General features: G+C 57.5%; 1 protein-coding gene across 1 annotated transcript in view; it reads right to left on the bottom strand.

Moving 5' to 3' along the window:
- LOC147086673 (host cell factor 1-like) overlaps positions 1 to 18,097 on the bottom strand; it is a 95,384-nt gene that overhangs the window by 34,870 nt on the left and 42,417 nt on the right. Inside the window, 8 exon segments of the mRNA XM_085978297.1 lie at positions 43 to 406; positions 2,799 to 2,959; positions 3,762 to 4,020; positions 6,709 to 6,902; positions 11,002 to 11,140; positions 13,262 to 13,404; positions 13,856 to 14,084; positions 15,035 to 15,139. Coding sequence (XP_085834423.1) covers positions 43 to 406; positions 2,799 to 2,959; positions 3,762 to 4,020; positions 6,709 to 6,902; positions 11,002 to 11,140; positions 13,262 to 13,404; positions 13,856 to 14,084; positions 15,035 to 15,139 — 1,594 coding nt within the window.

Genomic DNA, 18,097 nt, shown 5'->3' with positions numbered 1-18,097 from the left:
GAAACGCGAGTCCATCCCCGCGAGGCAGTCGGCCGTACCTACCCATTGCGGCTTGGTGGGCAGCCTGTAGCACTGCCTGCAGGGCCAGAGCCTGCACCTCCTCCGAGACCGCCGCCTGCTCCGCGGCCTCCGCCGCCGCCGTCACCGCCAGCTCCTCGGGCGTCAGCCCCGTCAGCTCCCCCTGGCCGGCCAGCGGCTCCGCCATCAGCTCCTGGGGCGGGGTCAGCTGCTCGGGGTCCATCTGCGGGAGGGGCTCGGGCTCGGCTGCCCCGGGGGGCGGCTCCCCGCCCGCGGGCTGTGGGGGTTCGGGGGCTGGGACCGGGGCCGACCCCTGCTCGCCCGTCGAGGTGGTGGGCTGGTCCGTCGTCGTCGTGACGTTGGTGCCCTCGGATATGGACGAGACGCTCTGAAACGGGGGCAAGGGGGTGAAGAGCAAAAGGAAAATTACCATCAATGACACAGGCCATCAAAAAACAGGTCACACCTCAAACCTGATCTACAATATGGGCGTTTCCGGCTTGGGAGAACAACCGCCCCTGGGAGTGTTTGATGGGACAGTGTAGAGGGAGCTTTACTCTGTATCTAACCCGTGCTGTACCTGCCCTGGGAGTGTTTGATGGGACAGTGTAGAGGGAGCTTTACTCTGTATCTAACCCGTGCTGTACCTGCCCTGGGAGTGTTTGATGGGACAGTGCAGAGGGAGCTTTACTCTGTATCTAACCCGTGCTGTACCTGCCCTGGGAGTGTTTGGAGGGACAGTGTAGAGGGAGCTTTACTCTGTATCTAACCCGTGCTGTACCTGCCCTGGGAGTGTTTGATGGGACAGTGTAGAGGGAGCTTTACTCTGTATCTAACCCGTGCTGTACCTGCCCTGGGAGTGTTTGATGGGACAGTGTAGAGGGAGCTTTACTCTGTATCTAACCCGTGCTGTACCTGCCCTGGGAGTGTTTGATGGGACAGTGTAGAGGGAGCTTTACTCTGTATCTAACCCGTGCTGTACCTGCCCTGGGAGTGTTTGATGGGACAGTGTAGAGGGAGCTTTACTCTGTATCTAACCCGTGCTGTACCTGCCCTGGGAGTGTTTGGAGGGACAGTGTAGAGGGAGCTTTACTCTGTATCTAACCCGTGCTGTACCTGCCCTGGGAGTGTTTGATGGGACAGTGTAGAGGGAGCTTTACTCTGTATCTAACCCGTGCTGTACCTGCCCTGGGAGTGTTTGATGGGACAGTGTAGAGGGAGCTTTACTCTGTATCTAACCCGTGCTGTACCTGCCCTGGGAGTGTTTGATGGGGACAGTGTAGAGGGAGCTTTACTCTGTATCTAACCCATGCTGTACCTCCCCTGGGAGTGTTTGATGGGGACAGTGTAGAGGGAGCTTTACTCTGTATCTAACCCCGTGCTGTACCTGCCCTGGGAGTGTTTGATGGGACAGTGTAGAGGGAGCTTTACTCTGTATCTAACCCGTGCTGTACCTGCCCTGGGAGTGTTTGATGGGGACAGTGTAGAGGGAGCTTTACTCTGTATCTAACCCCGTGCTGTACTTGCCCTGGGAGTGTTTGATGGGGACAGTGTAGAGGGAGCTTTACTCTGTATCTAACCCGTACTGTACCTGCCCTGGGAGTGTTTGATGGGACAGTGTAGAGGGAGCTTTATTCTGTATCTAACCCGTGCTGTACCTGCCCTGGGAGTGTTTGATGGGACAGTGTAGAGGGAGCTTTACTCTGTATCTAACCCGTGCTGTACCTGCCCTGGGAGTGTTTGATGGGGACAGTGTAGAGGGAGCTTTACTCTGTATCTAACCCATGCTGTACCTGCCCTGGGAGTGTTTGATGGGACAGTGTAGAGGGAGCTTTACTCTGTATCTAACCCGTGCTGTACCTGTCCTGGGAGTGTTTGATGGGACAGTGAAGAGGGAGCTTTACTCTGTATCTAACCTGTGCTGTACCTGCCCTGGGGGTGTTTGATGGGACAGTGTAGAGGGAGCTTTACTCTGTATCTAACCCGTGCTGTACCTGCCCTGGGAGTGTTTGATGGGACAGTGAAGAGGGAGCTTTACTCTGTATCTAACCCGTGCTGTACCTGCCCTGGGAGTGTTTGATGGGAATAGTGTAGAGGGAGCTTTACTCTGTATCTAACCCGTGCTGTACCTGCCCTGGGAGTGTTTGATGGGCCAGTGTAGAGGGAGCTTTACTCTGTATCTGTAACCTGCCCGAGTCCCTATGGTGTAGCTCCATAATTCTCACCCCTCTTCTTACTGTGCTGGAGTCAAGACTCAATGCCCCATCTCCAGCTCTAATTCATTCATATCCGACTCCTCAAAGCTGTGGTACTTCTCCCACTGCTCGGTCTTCCCGGTACCCGTTTCATCTCGAGCTTCTCTCCATGCGGTGCTGGCCCTGTAATCAATCTCGGCCCCTGAAGGAGGCTTTCAATTAACAGCAGCTCCAGCGCCAACTCTCTGCAAAGAGTCGGAGGAAAGGAGTGGCATGCACTGGGCGGATGGGCCGGAAAGCCTCCTTCAGTGTTGAATGATGCAGTGAGAGCAGGAACGGCTCTGGATCCACCGGCACGGTCCGCGTGAGGGGCCCGGTCTCCACCCCTTTGCCACGGTGCGCCAACGTTAGGCGGGCTTGGGAGGGGGACTCGAGCAGGACTGTGCTCTCCCAGCCACGCTCCCACAGAAGTGGCGCACCCGACTCCCAGCCATGACCGGATTGCGGACAAGTGCCAGCGGGACGTTAGCCGGCGGTTTACAGATCAGGTGCACTCTGGCTGTGAGAACTCACTTTTTCTCTTACCGGGATGGAGGGGCCGGGCCTCGGGGTGGACTGCGTCACCGTGGTGTTGGCCCCGCTCTGCGCCGCTGACACCGTGGTCGCCGTGTTTGTTGTTCCCGCCGTCGCCGTTTCCCCGTGGACCGTCTCCGGGAGCCCCTGGGCGTTGGTGGGCGGTGGCTGGACTGCGGAGAGACGAGGAGGTATTTGTGGGGGTGAGGAAGCTCATCGCAGCGGATCGACAGGACAATGGAACCCGAGAGCAGGACACGGATTCACCTCCCCCCCCCGCCCATCATCACAGCATCCGACTTGGAGCCGCACTGTCGGGGGGGCGGTACCGAGGGAGCGCCGCACTGTCGGAGGGGCGGTACCGAGGGAGCGCCGCACTGTCGGAGGGGCGGTACCGAGGGAGCGCCGCACTGTCGGAGGGGCGGTACCGAGGGAGCGCCGCACTGTCGGAGGGGCGGTACCGAGGGAGCGCCGCACTGTCGGAGGGGCGATACCGAGGGAGCGCCGCACTGTCGGAGGGGCGGTACCGAGGGAGCGCCGCACTGTCGGAGGGGCGGTACCGAGGGAGCGCCGCACTGTCGGAGGGGCGGTACCGAGGGAGCGCCGCACTGTCGGAGGGGCGGTACCGAGGGAGCGCCGCACTGTCGGAGGGGCGGTACCGAGGGAGCGCCGCTCTGTCGGAGGGGCGGTACCGAGGGAGCGCCGCTCTGTCGGAGGGGCGGTACCGAGGGAGCGCCGCACTGTCGGAGGGGCCGTCTTTTGGATGAGACATAAAAGATCCCGCGGCCACTATTGGAAGAAGAGCAGGGGGAGGGGAGTTCTCCCCGGTGTCCTGGGGCCAATATTTATCCCTCAACCAACATCTAAAACAGATTAACTGGCCATTTATCTCGTTCAACGCCACCTACCTTACCCGCTCGAACAGCACGCCCCTCAAACGCGCTCTGAACACCGGCGCGCGCCACGCACCCTTACCCTGGTTGGCACCCATGTTGGCGGTGACTGTGGTGGCAGTGTTGGTGGTGTTGGTCTCCGAGGTCTCGTGGGGGGGGTTGGAGCAGACCAGCGGCTGGCCCCCCGCCAGCTGCCCCTCCGCCTGGCCGCCCTCGGGCCCGTGCCCCGGCTGCTCGGCGGTGGGCGAGGCCAGGATGGTCACCGGCAGCTCCTGGATCGACGCTGCCTCCACTCCGGCGGGCGCGGCAATCAGCGTCACGCGGGCGGCCTCAGACACGGGCTAGAATCGGAGGCAGTGGGTGGGGAACAAAACACAGTCGGTCGGTCGGTCAGTCACACGGACACAACAACAGCTCTCGAATTGGGGGCTCGTTTCGGTGGGTACAAAAATGCATCAAACAACTTGCATTTATATCCTCTTTCGATTCGGCACTCTACAGCCCTCTGGACTCAACATAGAGTTCAACACTTTCAGATCATAACCTCATTTTTTAAATTAATTATTTTCCCCCCTCACTTTTTGTTTGGCCTTTTTACTTCCCTCCCACATGGCCGCTGTCTTTCATTCTGCCAGCGCTATTCACACTCCATCTACAGCCATCCTCTGTTCCTTTACCGGTCCCATTACCGCCTCCTCTCGCCTTCAATATCTCTTCATGATGGCCCAGAAATTCGGGTCCCCATGGGCGAGTACGCGCTGGGTACTCACGCGTCGGCCCAACCAAAGTGCCGGACTCGCGCACGCACTGCGCATGCGCGGGAAACCGGAACTTCCGTTCCCTTCAAGGAAGGGGTTCACAGGTCGAACGCGTGCGCCAGAGAGGCAGCGCGTACGCCTGGAACTTCCGTTTTTTTTTTTTGCAGGTTTCTCCGGGAGGGTAACTCTCCAGGAGCTATGCTTTTATAAAGCAGTCGCAGGGCCTGCTTTTAACAAGGTAAGTGGTGAATTAAGTAAAATTAAAACATTTTTTCCCCCACAGGTTTATTATTTTTAAATACTTTAAAGAAAAGTAAGTTTATTTTTAGCCCCGTTCGAAACTGTAATTCATTTTTTCAAAAATTTAAATTGTTTAAAATAGTTATTTTATGTAATTTATATTTATTTTAAAAATGTGATTTTTAAAAAACATTTATTTGAAGTTTTAGTGATGTTTTGGGGCTGAATTGTATTCATAGATTTGACAGGTCTTCCTGTCAAATCCATGAATAGAGATTCCCTGCTCCGATTGGCTCTCCACGGCCAACGTGATCCATGGGGACGCTTCGAACTAACTGCGCCCCGGGATACGCGAGCACGGCGCGCCGGCAGCTGGAGCAGGCCCCGGATCGGAATCCCACGCGGCCCCACAGCACAACGGCCGGCGCGCTAGGTCAGTGCAGGTCGGGGGCTTGCACCCGCGGGAAGCCTCCGACCCGAATTTCTGGGCCGATGTCTCTTAATCTCTCCTGCTTTCTATCCTATCACTGACCTTCCCTTTTGTTCTTTCATCCCCTCCCCCTTTTTCCCAGCCCCCCAACTTGCATTAAAATCTGTTCCCTTTCCTGCTTTTTTTCTAGTTCTGACGAAGGGTCATCGACCTGAAACATTGACTCTGTTTCTCTCTCCACAGATGCTGCCCTGGCCTGCTGAGTTTTTCCCAGCGTTTTCTGTTGTTATTTAGCATTTATGTCACGCTTTAGCGTAGTAAAAATCGTTATATAAATGGTGTTTTGCTAAATAAAAATCAAAACTGAGCCACACGAGGTATTAGGGACTAGTGACCAAAAGCTTGGCCAAAGAGGTCGGTTTTAAGGAGTGTCTTAAAGGCGGAGAGGTTTAGGGAGGGAATTCCAAAGCTTGGGGTCCTGGCGCGGTCGCCAGTGGTGGAGTGATGGAAATCGGGGGATGCACGAGAGGCCAGAATTGGAGGAGCGCAGAGATCTCGGGAGGGTTGTAGGGGCTGGAGGGGGTTACAGAGATAGGAAGGTGGGGGCGAGGAGGCCATGGAGGGATGTGAAGACGAGGATGGAGAATTTTGAAATCGAGGCATTGCCGGACCGGGAGCCAATGTAGGTCAGTGAGCACAGAGGGTGATGGGTGAACGGGACTCGGTGCGAGTTAGGATACGGAGGGTGGGAGGCTGGAGGTAACCAGTCGAGCCTGGAGGTAACTAGGATTTCGGTCAAGCTACTGGAGCCGAGAATACGTCACCTCATGGGGGTGGTCATGGGACACACTGGCGTGCTCCCTCGCCCCCTCCATCAATATTCCTCACACCCTACGCCTTGGCGGGCTGAGGTAACAGGTCACCCTCCAGAGCCATGCTCAAGTGGTCATTCCTGGTGAGCCTAGACAAGAGAGTGTGTTACTGCCAGTACAGGGAGTAGCAGCTATGGTTACTGGACCCACTGGCCCCCCGAGCTCACTGTGGCAAGTTGTGAAATTGAATTCAATAAATCTGCCAGTTTCATTAGTAAATCTCTCTCTCGCCTCCGAGTCAGAAGGTCGTGGTCTCGAGCCCCACTCCAGAGACCCACACACATAATTCAGGGCTACACTCCCAGTGCAGTACTGAGGGAGCGCAGCACTGTAGGAGAGTGGGTACTGAGGGAGCGCCGCACTGTCGGAGGGGCGGTACTGAGGGAGCGCTGCACTGTCGGAGGGGCGGTACTGAGGGAGCGCTGCACTGTCGGAGGGGCGGTACTGAGGGAGCGCCGCACTGTCGGAGGGGCGGTACTGAGGAAGCACCGCACTGTCGGAGGGGCCGTCTTTCGGATGAGATGTTAAACTGAGGCCCTCGTCTGCTCTCTCAGGTGGATGTGAAAGATCCCACGGCCACTATTGGAAGAAGAGCAGGGGGAGAGTACTCTCCGGAGTCCCGGGGCCAATATTTTTCCCTCAACCAACATCAGTAAAGAATATCTGGTCATGATCACATTGCTGTACTCTCACGCTAACCACTAACGCACGGCTGGAGCCCGACGTTACCTGCATGGCGATGGTGGGCGTGGTGGCGGTGAGGCTGCTCGCTCCCGCCAGGCCGGGCTGCGCGGCAGAGACGGTGATGACTGCCTGGTTGATCAGCTGGCTGGAGAAGGTGCCCATGGTGCCGGCGAGGCTGGTGGCGCCGACGGTCGCGCCTCCTCCCACGGAGCCCGTCATGGTGCCCAGCGTGGTCACGCCTGCAAGGTGCGAGCGGCAAGAGTTAAAGCGACCATGAGGGTGGGTGGGGGTGTTGTCAAAATGGCAATGCACCCCCCGCCCCGAAAGCTCTGCGAGCCCCCAAAGTGACCGTATTATTGTGAAACGGCCCTAGATCAAAATGGCGGCCGCTCGCTCCTTGTCTTTCAAAATGGATGCCGCGGTCCATTTTATCTGCACAATCTAAGCAAGGCTGGTTGGTCAATATAAAGGGGGTGGGGCTCCGTACTCGGGGTAAATTGAGTGGTTCACACTCGGGGACTCGCAATTAGCTATGTCTCATCGATGTTCAGTAAACAGGGGCAAAGTTCGCTCAAAGTTAAGTTAATATTCACGGTGTCAACTGTGGATCAGTGGGTCGCTCTCTCGCCCGAGTCAGAAGGCTCGAGCCCCACTCCAGAGACTTGAGCACAAAATCCAGGCTGACACTCCCCCGGTGCTAGTGCTGAGGCAGCGCCGCGCTGTCGGAGGGGCGGTACTGAGGGAGCGCCGCACTGTCGGAGGGGCAGTACTGAGGGAGCGCCGCACTGTCGGAGGGGCGGTACTGAGGGAGCGCCGCACTGTCGGAGGGGCGGTACTGAGGGAGCGCCGCACTGTCGGAGGGGCGGTACTGAGGGAGCGCCGCACTGTCGGAGGGGCAGTACTGAGGGAGCGCCGCACTGTCGGAGGGGCAGTACTGAGGGAGCGCCGCACTGTCGGAGGGGCGGTACTGAGGGAGCGCCGCACTGTCGGAGGGGCGGTACTGAAGGAGCGCCGCACTGTCGGAGGGGCGGTACTGAGGGTGCACCGCACTGTCGGAGGGGCGGTACTGAGGGAGCGCCGCACTGTCGGAGGGGCGGTACTGAGGGAGCGCCGCTCTGTCGGAGGGGCGGTACTGAGGGAGCGCCGCACTGTCGGAGGGGCGGTACTGAGGGAGCGCCGCACTGTCGGAGGGGCGGTACTGAGGGAGCGCCGCACTGTCGGAGGGGCGGTACTGAGGGAGCGCCGCACTGTCGGAGGGGCGGTACTGAGGGAGCGCCGCACTGTCGGAGGGGCGGTACTGAGGGTGCACCGCACTGTCGGAGGGGCGGTACTGAGGGAGCGCCGCACTGTCGGAGGGGCGGTACTGAAGGAGCGCCGCACTGTCGGAGGGGCGGTACTGAGGGTGCACCGCACTGTCGGAGGGGCGGTACTGAGGGAGCGCCGCACTGTCGGAGGGGCGGTACTGAGGGAGCGCCGCTCTGTCGGAGGGGCGGTACTGAGGGAGCGCCGCACTGTCGGAGGGGCGGTACTGAGGGAGCGCCGCACTGTCGGAGGGGCGGTACTGAGGGAGCGCCGCACTGTCGGAGGGGCGGTACTGAGGGAGCGCCGCACTGTCGGAGGGGCGGTACTGAGGGAGCGCCGCACTGTCGGAGGGGCGGTACTGAGGGAGCGCCGCACTGTCGGAGGGGCGGTACTGAGGGAGCGCCGCACTGTCGGAGGGGCGGTACTGAGGGAGCGCCGCACTGTCGGAGGGGCGGTACTGAGGGAGCGCCGCACTGTCGGAGGGGCGGTACTGAGGGAGCGCCGCACTGTCGGAGGGGCGGTACTGAGGGAGCGCCGCACTGTCGGAGGGGCGGTACTGAGGGAGCGCCGCACTGTCGGAGGGGCGGTACTGAGGGAGCGCCGCACTGTCGGAGGGGCGGTACTGAGGGAGCGCCGCACTGTCGGAGGGGCGGTACTGAGGGAGCGCCGCACTGTCGGAGGGGCGGTACTGAGGGAGCGCCGCACTGTCGGAGGGGCGGTACTGAGGGAGCGCCGCACTGTCGGAGGGGCGGTACTGAGGGAGCGCCGCACTGTCGGAGGGGCGGTACTGAGGGAGCGCCGCACTGTCGGAGGGGCGGTACTGAGGGAGCGCCGCACTGTCGGAGGGGCGGTACTGAGGGAGCGCCGCACTGTCGGAGGGGCGGTACTGAGGGAGCGCCGCACTGTCGGAGGGGCGGTACTGAAGGAGCGCCGCACTGTCGCAGGGGCGGTACTGAGGGAGCGCCGCACTGTCGGGGGGCGGTACTGAGGGAGCGCCGCACTGTCGGATGGTCCATCTTTCAGATGAGACATTAAACTGAGTCCTCTCAGGTGGATGCAAAAGATCCCACGGCTACTATTCGAAGAAGAGCAGGGGGGGGGGGGGGGGGGGGGGAGTTCTCCCCGGTTTTCTGGGGCTGATATTTATCCCTCAACCAACATCACTAAAACAGATGATCTGGTCATTATCACATTGCTGTTAGTGGGAGCTTGCTGTGCGCAAATTGGCTGCCGCGTTTCCTACATTACAACAGTGACCACGCTTCAAAAAAAAGTAGTTCTTTGGGTGTGAAGCGCTTTGGGACGTCCTGAGGTGGCGAAAGACGCCGGAGAAATGCAGGTTCTTCATTTCTTTCAATAATCCCCGCCGTGCCTGCGACCCGAGGATTAAATAAAAACTGTGGGCTTCTCCTGCAGTCTCTTAATTGTAATTAAATGAAAAATCTGCTCTCAATTGCAAGGCGCATCATCCGCACACCACGAGAGAGACACAGACTCGGCTTTCATCCAGAGCGCCAGCTGCTGGTCAGAACCCGACTGAAGCAACACAACACTGCCCTGGAACAACGTACAAGCACTTTACGGACCGATTCTATTCTGTCAAGCTTCTGTTTCTGGCAGTGTCCCTCTGTTTCTGTGTCGACGAAAGGAATATAGGAACAGGAGGAGGCCATTTAGCCCTTCGAGCCTGTTTCATTAGGAACAGGAGGAGGTCATTCAGCCCCTCGAGCCTGTTACACAGGAACAGGAGGAGGCCGTTCAGCCCCTCGAGCCTGTTGCATTAGGAACAGGAGGAGGCCGTTCAGCCCCTCGAGCCTGTTACATTAGGAACAGGAGGAGGCTGTTCAGCCCCCTCGAGCCTGTTACATTAGGAACAGGAGGCCGTTCAGCCCCTCGAGCCTGTTACACAGGAGCAGGAGTCGGCCATTCGGCCCCTCGAGCCTGCTCCGCCATTCAATGAGATCATGGCTGATCATCCAAATTCAGTACCCTGTCCCTGCTTTCTCCCCATATCCCTTTAGCCTTAAGAAATATATCTAACTCCTTATTGAATATATTTAATGAATTGGCCTCAACTGCCTTCTGTGGTAGAGAATTCCACAGGTTCACCATTCTCTGGGTGAAGAAATTCCTCCTCATCTCTGTCCTAAATGGTTTACCCCTTATCCTTAGACTGTGACCCCTGGCTCTGGACTCCCCCGACCATCGGGAACATCCTTCCTGCATCTAGTCTGTCTAGTCCTGTTAGAATTTTATAAGTTTCAATGAGATCCCCTCTCATTCTTCTAAACTCCAGTGACTATAAGCCCAATTGACCCAATCTCTCCTCATACGTCATTCCTGCCATCCCAGGTATCAGTCTGGTGAATCTTCGCTGCACTCCCTCCATGGCAAGAACATCTTTCCTCAGGTAAGGTGACCAAAACTGCACACAATACTCAATGTGTGGTCTCACCAAGGCCCTGTACAACTGCAGCAAGACATCCTTGTTCCTGTACTCGAATCCTCTCACTATGAAGGCCAGCATACCATTTGCCTTCTTAACCGCCTGCTGCACCTGCATGCTTACCTTCAGCGACTGGTGCACAAGGACACCCAGGTCTCGTTGCACTTCCCCTTTTCCCAATCTATTGCCGTTCAGATAATAATCTGTCTTCCTGTTTTTGCCACCGAAGTAGATAACCTCACATTTATCCACATTATACTGCATTATACACTAAATGGCTTACCCCTTATCCTTAGACTGTGACCCCTGGTTCTGGACTCCCCCGCCATCAGGAACATCCTTCCTGCATCTAGTCTGTCTAGTCCTGTTAGAATTTTATAAGTTTCAATGAGATCCCCTCTCATTCTTCTAAACTCCAGCGAGTATAAGCCTAATCGACACAATCTCTCTTCATACGTCATTCCTGCTACCCGAGGATTTCCCCTCGAGTGCCTATCCATTCCTGCCATCCCCCGCCCCCCCACAATCCTTGCTTCGAGGCCAGAGCCGCTAATTCGACACCCGCCGCCGTTTCCGGCCACTGAACGTACCTGTCGTCCCCTTGACCACCAGCGTGGTGACTGCCGGTTTCACTGCCGACACGGTGACAGGCGTGACCAACCGCATCCCGCTGACGGGGACGGTGCGAAGGATGGTGCCGGGCTGCCCAGGGGCTCCTTTCAGCAACACCTGCCCAGATATTTAAAAAAATATATATATCGATCAGTGCCCGCACATTAATCCCTTCCTCCTCCCCCCCCCCGCACAAACAGCAATATTCATGACGTGTCGGCCGTGGATCAGCGAGTTTCGCACTCTCACCTCCCGAGTCCGAAGGTTGTGGGTTCGAGTCTCCCTCCTCACTCCACAGACTCGAGCACAGAAATCCGGGCCAGACACTCCCAGTGCGGTACCACAACCGAGGTTATAACTGCAGTTGTACAGGGCCTTGGTGAGACCACACCTTGTGTATTGTGTGCAGTTTTGGTCGCCTTATCTGAGGAAGGATGTTCTTGCCACGGAGGGAGTGCAGCGAAGATTCACCAGGCTGATACCTGGGATGGCAGGAATGACGTATGAGGAGAGATTGGGTCGATTGGGCTTATACTCGCTGGAGTTTAGAAGAAATGAGAGGGGATCTCATTGAAACTTATAAAATTCTAACAGGACTAGACAGACTAGATGCAGGAAGGATGTTCCCGATGGCGGGGGAGTCCAGAACCAGGGGTCACAGTCTAAGGATAAGGGGTAAGCCATTTATGACTGAGATGAGGAGGAATTTCTTCACCCAGAGAGTGGTGAACCTGTGGAATTCTCTACCACACAAGGCAGTAGAGGCCAATACATTAAATATATTCAAGAAGGAGTTGGATATATTTCTCAAGGCTAAAGGGATCAAGGGGTATGGGGAGAAGGCAGGGACAGGGTACTGAATTTGGATGATCAGCCATGATCTCATTGAATGACGGAGCAGGCTCGAGGGGCCGAATGGCCGACTCCTGCTGCTATCTCCTATGTTTCTATGATCAGGACAGATTGAACAAGTTGGGCCTCTTTTCTCTGGCAGGGAGAAGTCTGGGGGGGGGGGGGGGTGACCTGATAGAATATACAGCAGTCTAGACCGACGTTTATGCTCCACACCAGCCTCCTCCCTCCGCTACCTCATCTCGCCCCATTCACCACATCCTTCTGTCCCTTTCTCCCTCAGTCACAACGGCACAGAAGGAGGCCATTCAGCCCATCGAGTCCGTGCCGGCTCTCTGTAGAGCAATCCAGTCAGTCCCACTCCCCCGCTCTATCCCCGTATTCCTGCGAGTTTATTTCCCTCGAGTGCCTATCCAGTCTCCCCTTGAAAACATTGAGTGTCTCCGCTTCCATCACTTCCGTCGGCAGCGAGTTCCAGGTCCTCACCACTCGCTGCGTAAAGAAAGGTTTTCCTCACATCCCCCCTGTATCTCTTGCCCAAAACCTTAAATCTGTGTCCCCTAGTCCTTGTACCGTCAACTAGTGGGAACAGCCTTTCCCCGTCCAGCCTATCCAAACCCGTCATAATTTTGTACACCTCGATCAAATCACCCCTCAACCTCCTTTGCTCTAATGAAAACAAATCCAGCTTCTCCAACCTGTCCTTGTAGCTAAGATCCCCCATCCCCGGAACCATTCTGGTAAATCTCCTCTGCACCCTCTCAAGGGCCTTCACATCCTTCCTAAAGTGTGGTGACCAGAACTAAACGCAATACTCCAGTTGTAGCCTAACCAGCGCTTTATAAAGTTTCAGCATAACTTCTCATGCGTTTATCTAGTTTCCCCATTTCTTCTTGTAGATGGTTGAGAGCAGATTAAATGGAGGTGGTTAAAATTACAGAGGATTTTGAGAAACTGTTTCCAGTGGCAGGAGGGTCGGTAACCAGCGGACACAGATTGAAGAGAATCGGCAAAAGAACCAGAGGGGAGATGAGGAGAATGTTTTTCCGCAGCGAGTTGTTGTGATCTGGAATGCGCTGCCTGAAAGGGCGGTGGGAGCAGATTCAATAGTAACTTTCAAAAGGGGGATTGGATAAATACACGAAGGGGAAAAATGTGCCGGGCTGTGGGGAAAGAGCAGGGGGGAGTGGGACTAATTGGAGAGCTCGTTCAAAGAGCCGGCACAGGCACGATGGGCCGAACGGCCTCCTCCTGTGCTGGGTGAATCGATGAATCTTGCGTCTCGCTCGGCTCCAACACGATTCACCGAGTATGTGCATGGTCCATTCGCTGAGCAGCACCTCGCATGTCAATCCCCCCCCCTCCCCAGTTACCCCTCGCACTGACCTGCGTCAGCCCTTGCTGGCCCGCTGCCCCGCTGATCTTTGGCATGGCGGTGATGATCTTGGCCGGGCTGCCCGTCCCCGCCGTCATCACCTTGGTGGTGAAGATGGTGATTGGGGATTTCATCCCGGCATTGCTCGTGACTCCTGCATTTAAAAGAAACGTGGATTCGAGTGGTTTGTAAGGTAAAGGCACGGATCTGAGGACGTCGCCATTAGAATCAAGACCAAGCAGAGGCCTCCTCGCTTCATCTCTGATTTGCCGGGAGGGGCAGGATCGAGCTGGGCTTTAGAGGCATAAACAGGGAACCCTCTCCCCGCCCAATAACGGAGACGAGGCCCCTCCCCCCGTTTACCAGGCCCCGCCCCCCATTCCGCCAGGCCCCGCCCCCCATCCGCCAGGCCCCGCCCCCACTCGCCAGGCCCCGCCGCTCCCACTCGCCAGCCCCCCCCCCCACTTGACAGGCCCCGCCCCCCCACTCGACAGGCCCCCCGACTCGACAGGCCCCGCCCCCCACTCGACAGGCCCCCCGACTCGACAGGCCCCGCCCCCCCCCACTCGACAGGCCCCGCCCCCCCACTCGCTCCCCGCCATTACCTGCCGCCCCCTGCTGCGCCATGAGCGCCGACACGGGGATGGTCTTGATGATGGTGGTGGTGCCCGGTTTGTTGGCGGCGCTGGGCGAGACGCTGCTGATGCCCAGGATGGTGGGTTTGGTCACGGCCCCTCCTCCCGCCTGCGAGGTGGTGATGATGGTGGTGGGCTTCCCGTCGCCCGACGTCACCAGCTTCAGGATGGTGGCCCCCGGGGGGAGGGGGCCTTTGGTCTGCGACGCCCAACCCCAGGAAACACAAGGTTAGAACCGACCGTGGGCCAAACAACCGCGACACCTCGCCTTTACACACAACCGTTAACGTACTGAAAACCGCCCCAGGCAGCGCAAATCAGATCGAACTGGACCGACAGCTGCCATGCCAATGAGGGCGGCTCCGAATTACTAAAGGACAGTTACAGCAGAAGGTTAGAGAAAGAAAGAAAGGGGGGCAAAGAGACAGCCAGAGAAAGAGAGACAGACACAAATAGAAAGATAAGCTGTGGATTATTTGTGTCATTCGTGGCTCAAGTGTGTCTCACTCTCGCCCGAGCCACAAGGTCGTGGATTCGAGCCCCCACTCCAGAGACTCGAGCTCCATAATCCAGGCCGTCACTCCCCCGGTGCCAGTGCTGAGGGAGCGCCGCACTGTCGGAGGGCCGGTACTGAGGGAGCGCCGCACTGTCAGAGGGGTGGTACTGAGGGAGCGCCGCACTGTCGGAGGGGCAGTACTGAGGGAGCGCCGCACTGTCGGAGGGGCGGTACTGAGGGAGCGCCGCACTGTCGGAGTTGCCGTCTTTCAGATGAGACGTTAAACCGCGGCCCCGTCTGCTCTCTCGGGTGGACGTAAAAGATCCCATGGCACTATTCCGAAAAAGAGCAGGGGGGAGTTTTCCCCAGTGTCCTGGGCCCAATAGTTATCCCTCAACCAACATCACTAGAAACAGACAATCTGGTCATCATCGTATTGTTGTTTGTGGGAGCTTGCTGTGCGCAAATTGGCTGCCGCGTTTCCTACATTACAACAGTGACCACACTTCAGAAGAGCTTTATTGGCTGTAAAGGATTTCAGGAGGCCCCGAGAGCGTGAAATGCACTAAAGAAACGCAAGTTCTTTATTCCTAGCACTGCTCGGCATCCTTCCCCCCCTCAAAACAAAACACACGCGCACGTTGCGCTCGCACCTGAATATACTGCGTGACGGGGTTCGGAGACGCTTGACCGGTCACCATTCCCGGCTGAACTGGCTTTGTCTGAACGAGAGAGACCATCTTCCCCAGGCTGGAGATCTGGATGAGCGGAGGAGGAGCAGCGGGGTTGGAGGAAGCACACACACACACATTGTTATAAATCTCATCATCATCAAGAAACTACTCATGAAATAACACTGGACGGCCAGCTGGTGGCGTTGTCCAAGGAGCATAAATACTCGGGCGTGGGCCCAGCTTGTCCAGGGACATTTTGTAAGACAAGGAACTAGTGAAGTACAACTAGACCTCCATGTTCTGAAACAAGTTGATTAAAGCCTTGCTTTATACTCGAACCAAGTGCGTCGTGAGTTTTATTATGTCACACACGAGACATTATAAGGAGGACATTGGAGAACACTGGGTTTCAAACCTCAGATCAGCAGGCGCCTGACGTTTTTACGCCATGTCCGCCTGAACGCTAACAATTCCAAATCACATCGGACGAGCAGCCGGGAAGCGACATCGAAAATGGACATCGCGGTCAGGAAGTGACGTCGGCAAAATGGCTGCGCCCTCATCAAGATGGACGCTGCAGCCAGAGTGTGACATCACCGGAATGCACAGATAGCAGGACGTGGGTTGCGTTTGGGGAGCGCGTTTCAAACTGGTAGGGGCAGCGAAGGGATCGACTGAGTGATGGATTAATGCCAAGAAGCATCAGCTTGGCTGGGCTGGGCTGGGCTGGGCTGGTGGCACTCTCTCCAAAGTTATCCTCGGTTCCGAGGGACTGCCTAAGAGAAGACTCCCTCCAGTTGTGATTGAAGGCACGAACCCGAAATGGCATAACCATCTCGCCTCTTTATCGATGCTGACTGACTTGTCGGGAGTTTAGCGAAACAGGCTCGAGGGGGCCGAATGGCCTCCTCCTGTTCCTCTTTACGGATTGCACGCCCACCTCGGAGTCAGCAGGTCACGGGTTCAAGCCTCACTCCAGAGACTTGAGCACAAAAATCTAGGCTGACACTCCCAGTGCAGTACTGAGGGAGCGCCGCACTGTCGGAGGGGCAGTACTGAGGGAGCGCCGCACTGTCGGAGGGGCAGTACTGAGGGAGCCCCGCACTGTTGGAGGGACGGTACTGAGGGAGCGCCGCACTGTCGGAGGGTCAGTACTGAGGGAGCGCCGCACTGTCAGAGGGGCGGGTACTGAGGGAGCGCCGCACTGTCGGAGGGGCAGTACTGAGGGAGCGCCGCACTGTCGGAGGGGCAGTACTGAGGGAGCGCCGCACTGTTGGAGGGGCGGTACTGAGGGAGCGCCGCACTGTCGGAGGGGCGGTACTGAGGGAGCGCCGCACTGTCGGAGGGTCAGTACTGAGGGAGCGCCGCACTGTCGGAGGGGCGGTACTGAGGGAGGGCCGCACTGTCGGAGGGACGGTACTGAGGGAGCGCCGCACTGTCGGAGGGGCGGTACTGAGGGAGCCCCGCACTGTCGGAGGGGCGGTACTGAGGGAGCGCCGCACTGTCGGAGGGGCGGTACTGAGGGAGCCCCGCACTGTCGGAGGGGCGGTACTGAGGGAGCCCCGCACTGTTGGAGGGACGGTACTGAGGGAGCGCCGCACTGTCGGAGGGGCGGTACTGAGGGAGCGCCGCACTGTCGGAGGGGCGGTACTGAGGGAGCCCCGCACTGTCGGAGGGGCGGTACTGAGGGAGCGCCGCACTGTCGGAGGGGCGGTACTGAGGGAGCGCCGCACTGTCGGAGGGGCGGTACTGAGGGAGCGCCGCACTGTCGGTGGTGCCGTCTTTCACATGAGACGTTAAACCGAGGCCCCCCCGTATGCCCTCTCGGGTGGGCATAAAAGATCCCACGGCCACTATTGGAGGAAGAACAGGGGAGTTTTCCCCCATGGCCGGGAAAACATCCCACCCACAACCAATGAACATCACCCAAAAAAAAAGGTAGTCATTCAATTCACTGATGTTTGTGGGATCTTGCTATGCGTGCAATAATTGCCGGTGTAGCAAGTCTCTCCCGTCCGACGTACGCGAGGCGCCACGGGAGTCCTGACGCGTACAAATCTTAACAAATGAGCGGCAGAGAGAGAGGGAGAGGGACAGAGAGAGAGAGGGACAGAGAGAGAGAGAGAGACAGAGAGAGAGAGAGAGAGGGAGAGGCAGAGCGCGAGAGGCAGAGAGAGAGGGAGAGGCAGACAGAGAGAGAGAGGGACAGAGAGAGAGGGAGAGGCAGAGAGGGACAGAGAGGCAGAGAGGGACAGAGAGAGAGAGAGGGACAGAGAGAGAGAGAGGGACAGAGAGAGAGAGAGGGACAGAGAGAGAGAGAGGGACAGAGAGAGAGAGAGGGACAGAGAGAGAGAGGGACAGAGAGAGAGAGGGACAGAGAGAGAGAGAGGGACAGAGAGAGAGAGAGGGACAGAGAGAGAGAGAGGGACAGAGAGAGAGAGAGGACAGAGAGAGAGAGAGGGACAGAGAGAGAGAGGACAGAGAGAGAGGGACAGAGAGAGAGAGGGACAGAGAGAGAGAGGGACAGAGAGAGAGAGGGACAGAGAGAGAGAGGGACAGAGAGAGAGAGGGACAGAGAGAGAGAGGGACAGAGAGAGAGAGGGACAGAGAGAGAGAGGGACAGAGAGAGAGAGAGGGACAGAGAGAGAGAGAGGGACAGAGAGAGAGAGAGGGACAGAGAGAGAGAGAGGGACAGAGAGAGAGAGAGGGACAGAGAGAGAGAGAGGGACAGAGAGAGAGAGGGACAGAGAGAGGAGAGGGACAGAGAGAGAGAGAGGGACAGAGAGAGAGAGAGGGGACAGATGAGAGAGAGAGGGACAGAGAGAGAGAGAGGGACAGAGAGAGAGAGGGACAGAGAGAGAGAGGGACAGAGAGAGAGAGGGACAGAGAGAGAGAGGGACAGAGAGAGAGAGGGACAGAGAGGGAGAGGGAGAGAGAGAGGGACAGAGAGAGAGAGGGACAGAGAGAGAGAGAGGGACAGAGAGAGAGAGAGGGACAGAGAGAGAGAGGGACAGAGAGAGAGAGAGGGACAGAGAGAGAGAG

This window comes from Somniosus microcephalus, unplaced genomic scaffold (assembly GCF_052327205.1).
Source record: "Somniosus microcephalus isolate GS21.2 unplaced genomic scaffold, FLI_Smic_1.0 unresolved_chr7, whole genome shotgun sequence".
NCBI classification, from domain to species: Eukaryota; Metazoa; Chordata; class Chondrichthyes; order Squaliformes; family Somniosidae; genus Somniosus; species Somniosus microcephalus.
This window is presented reverse-complemented; position numbering and strand designations above follow the sequence as displayed.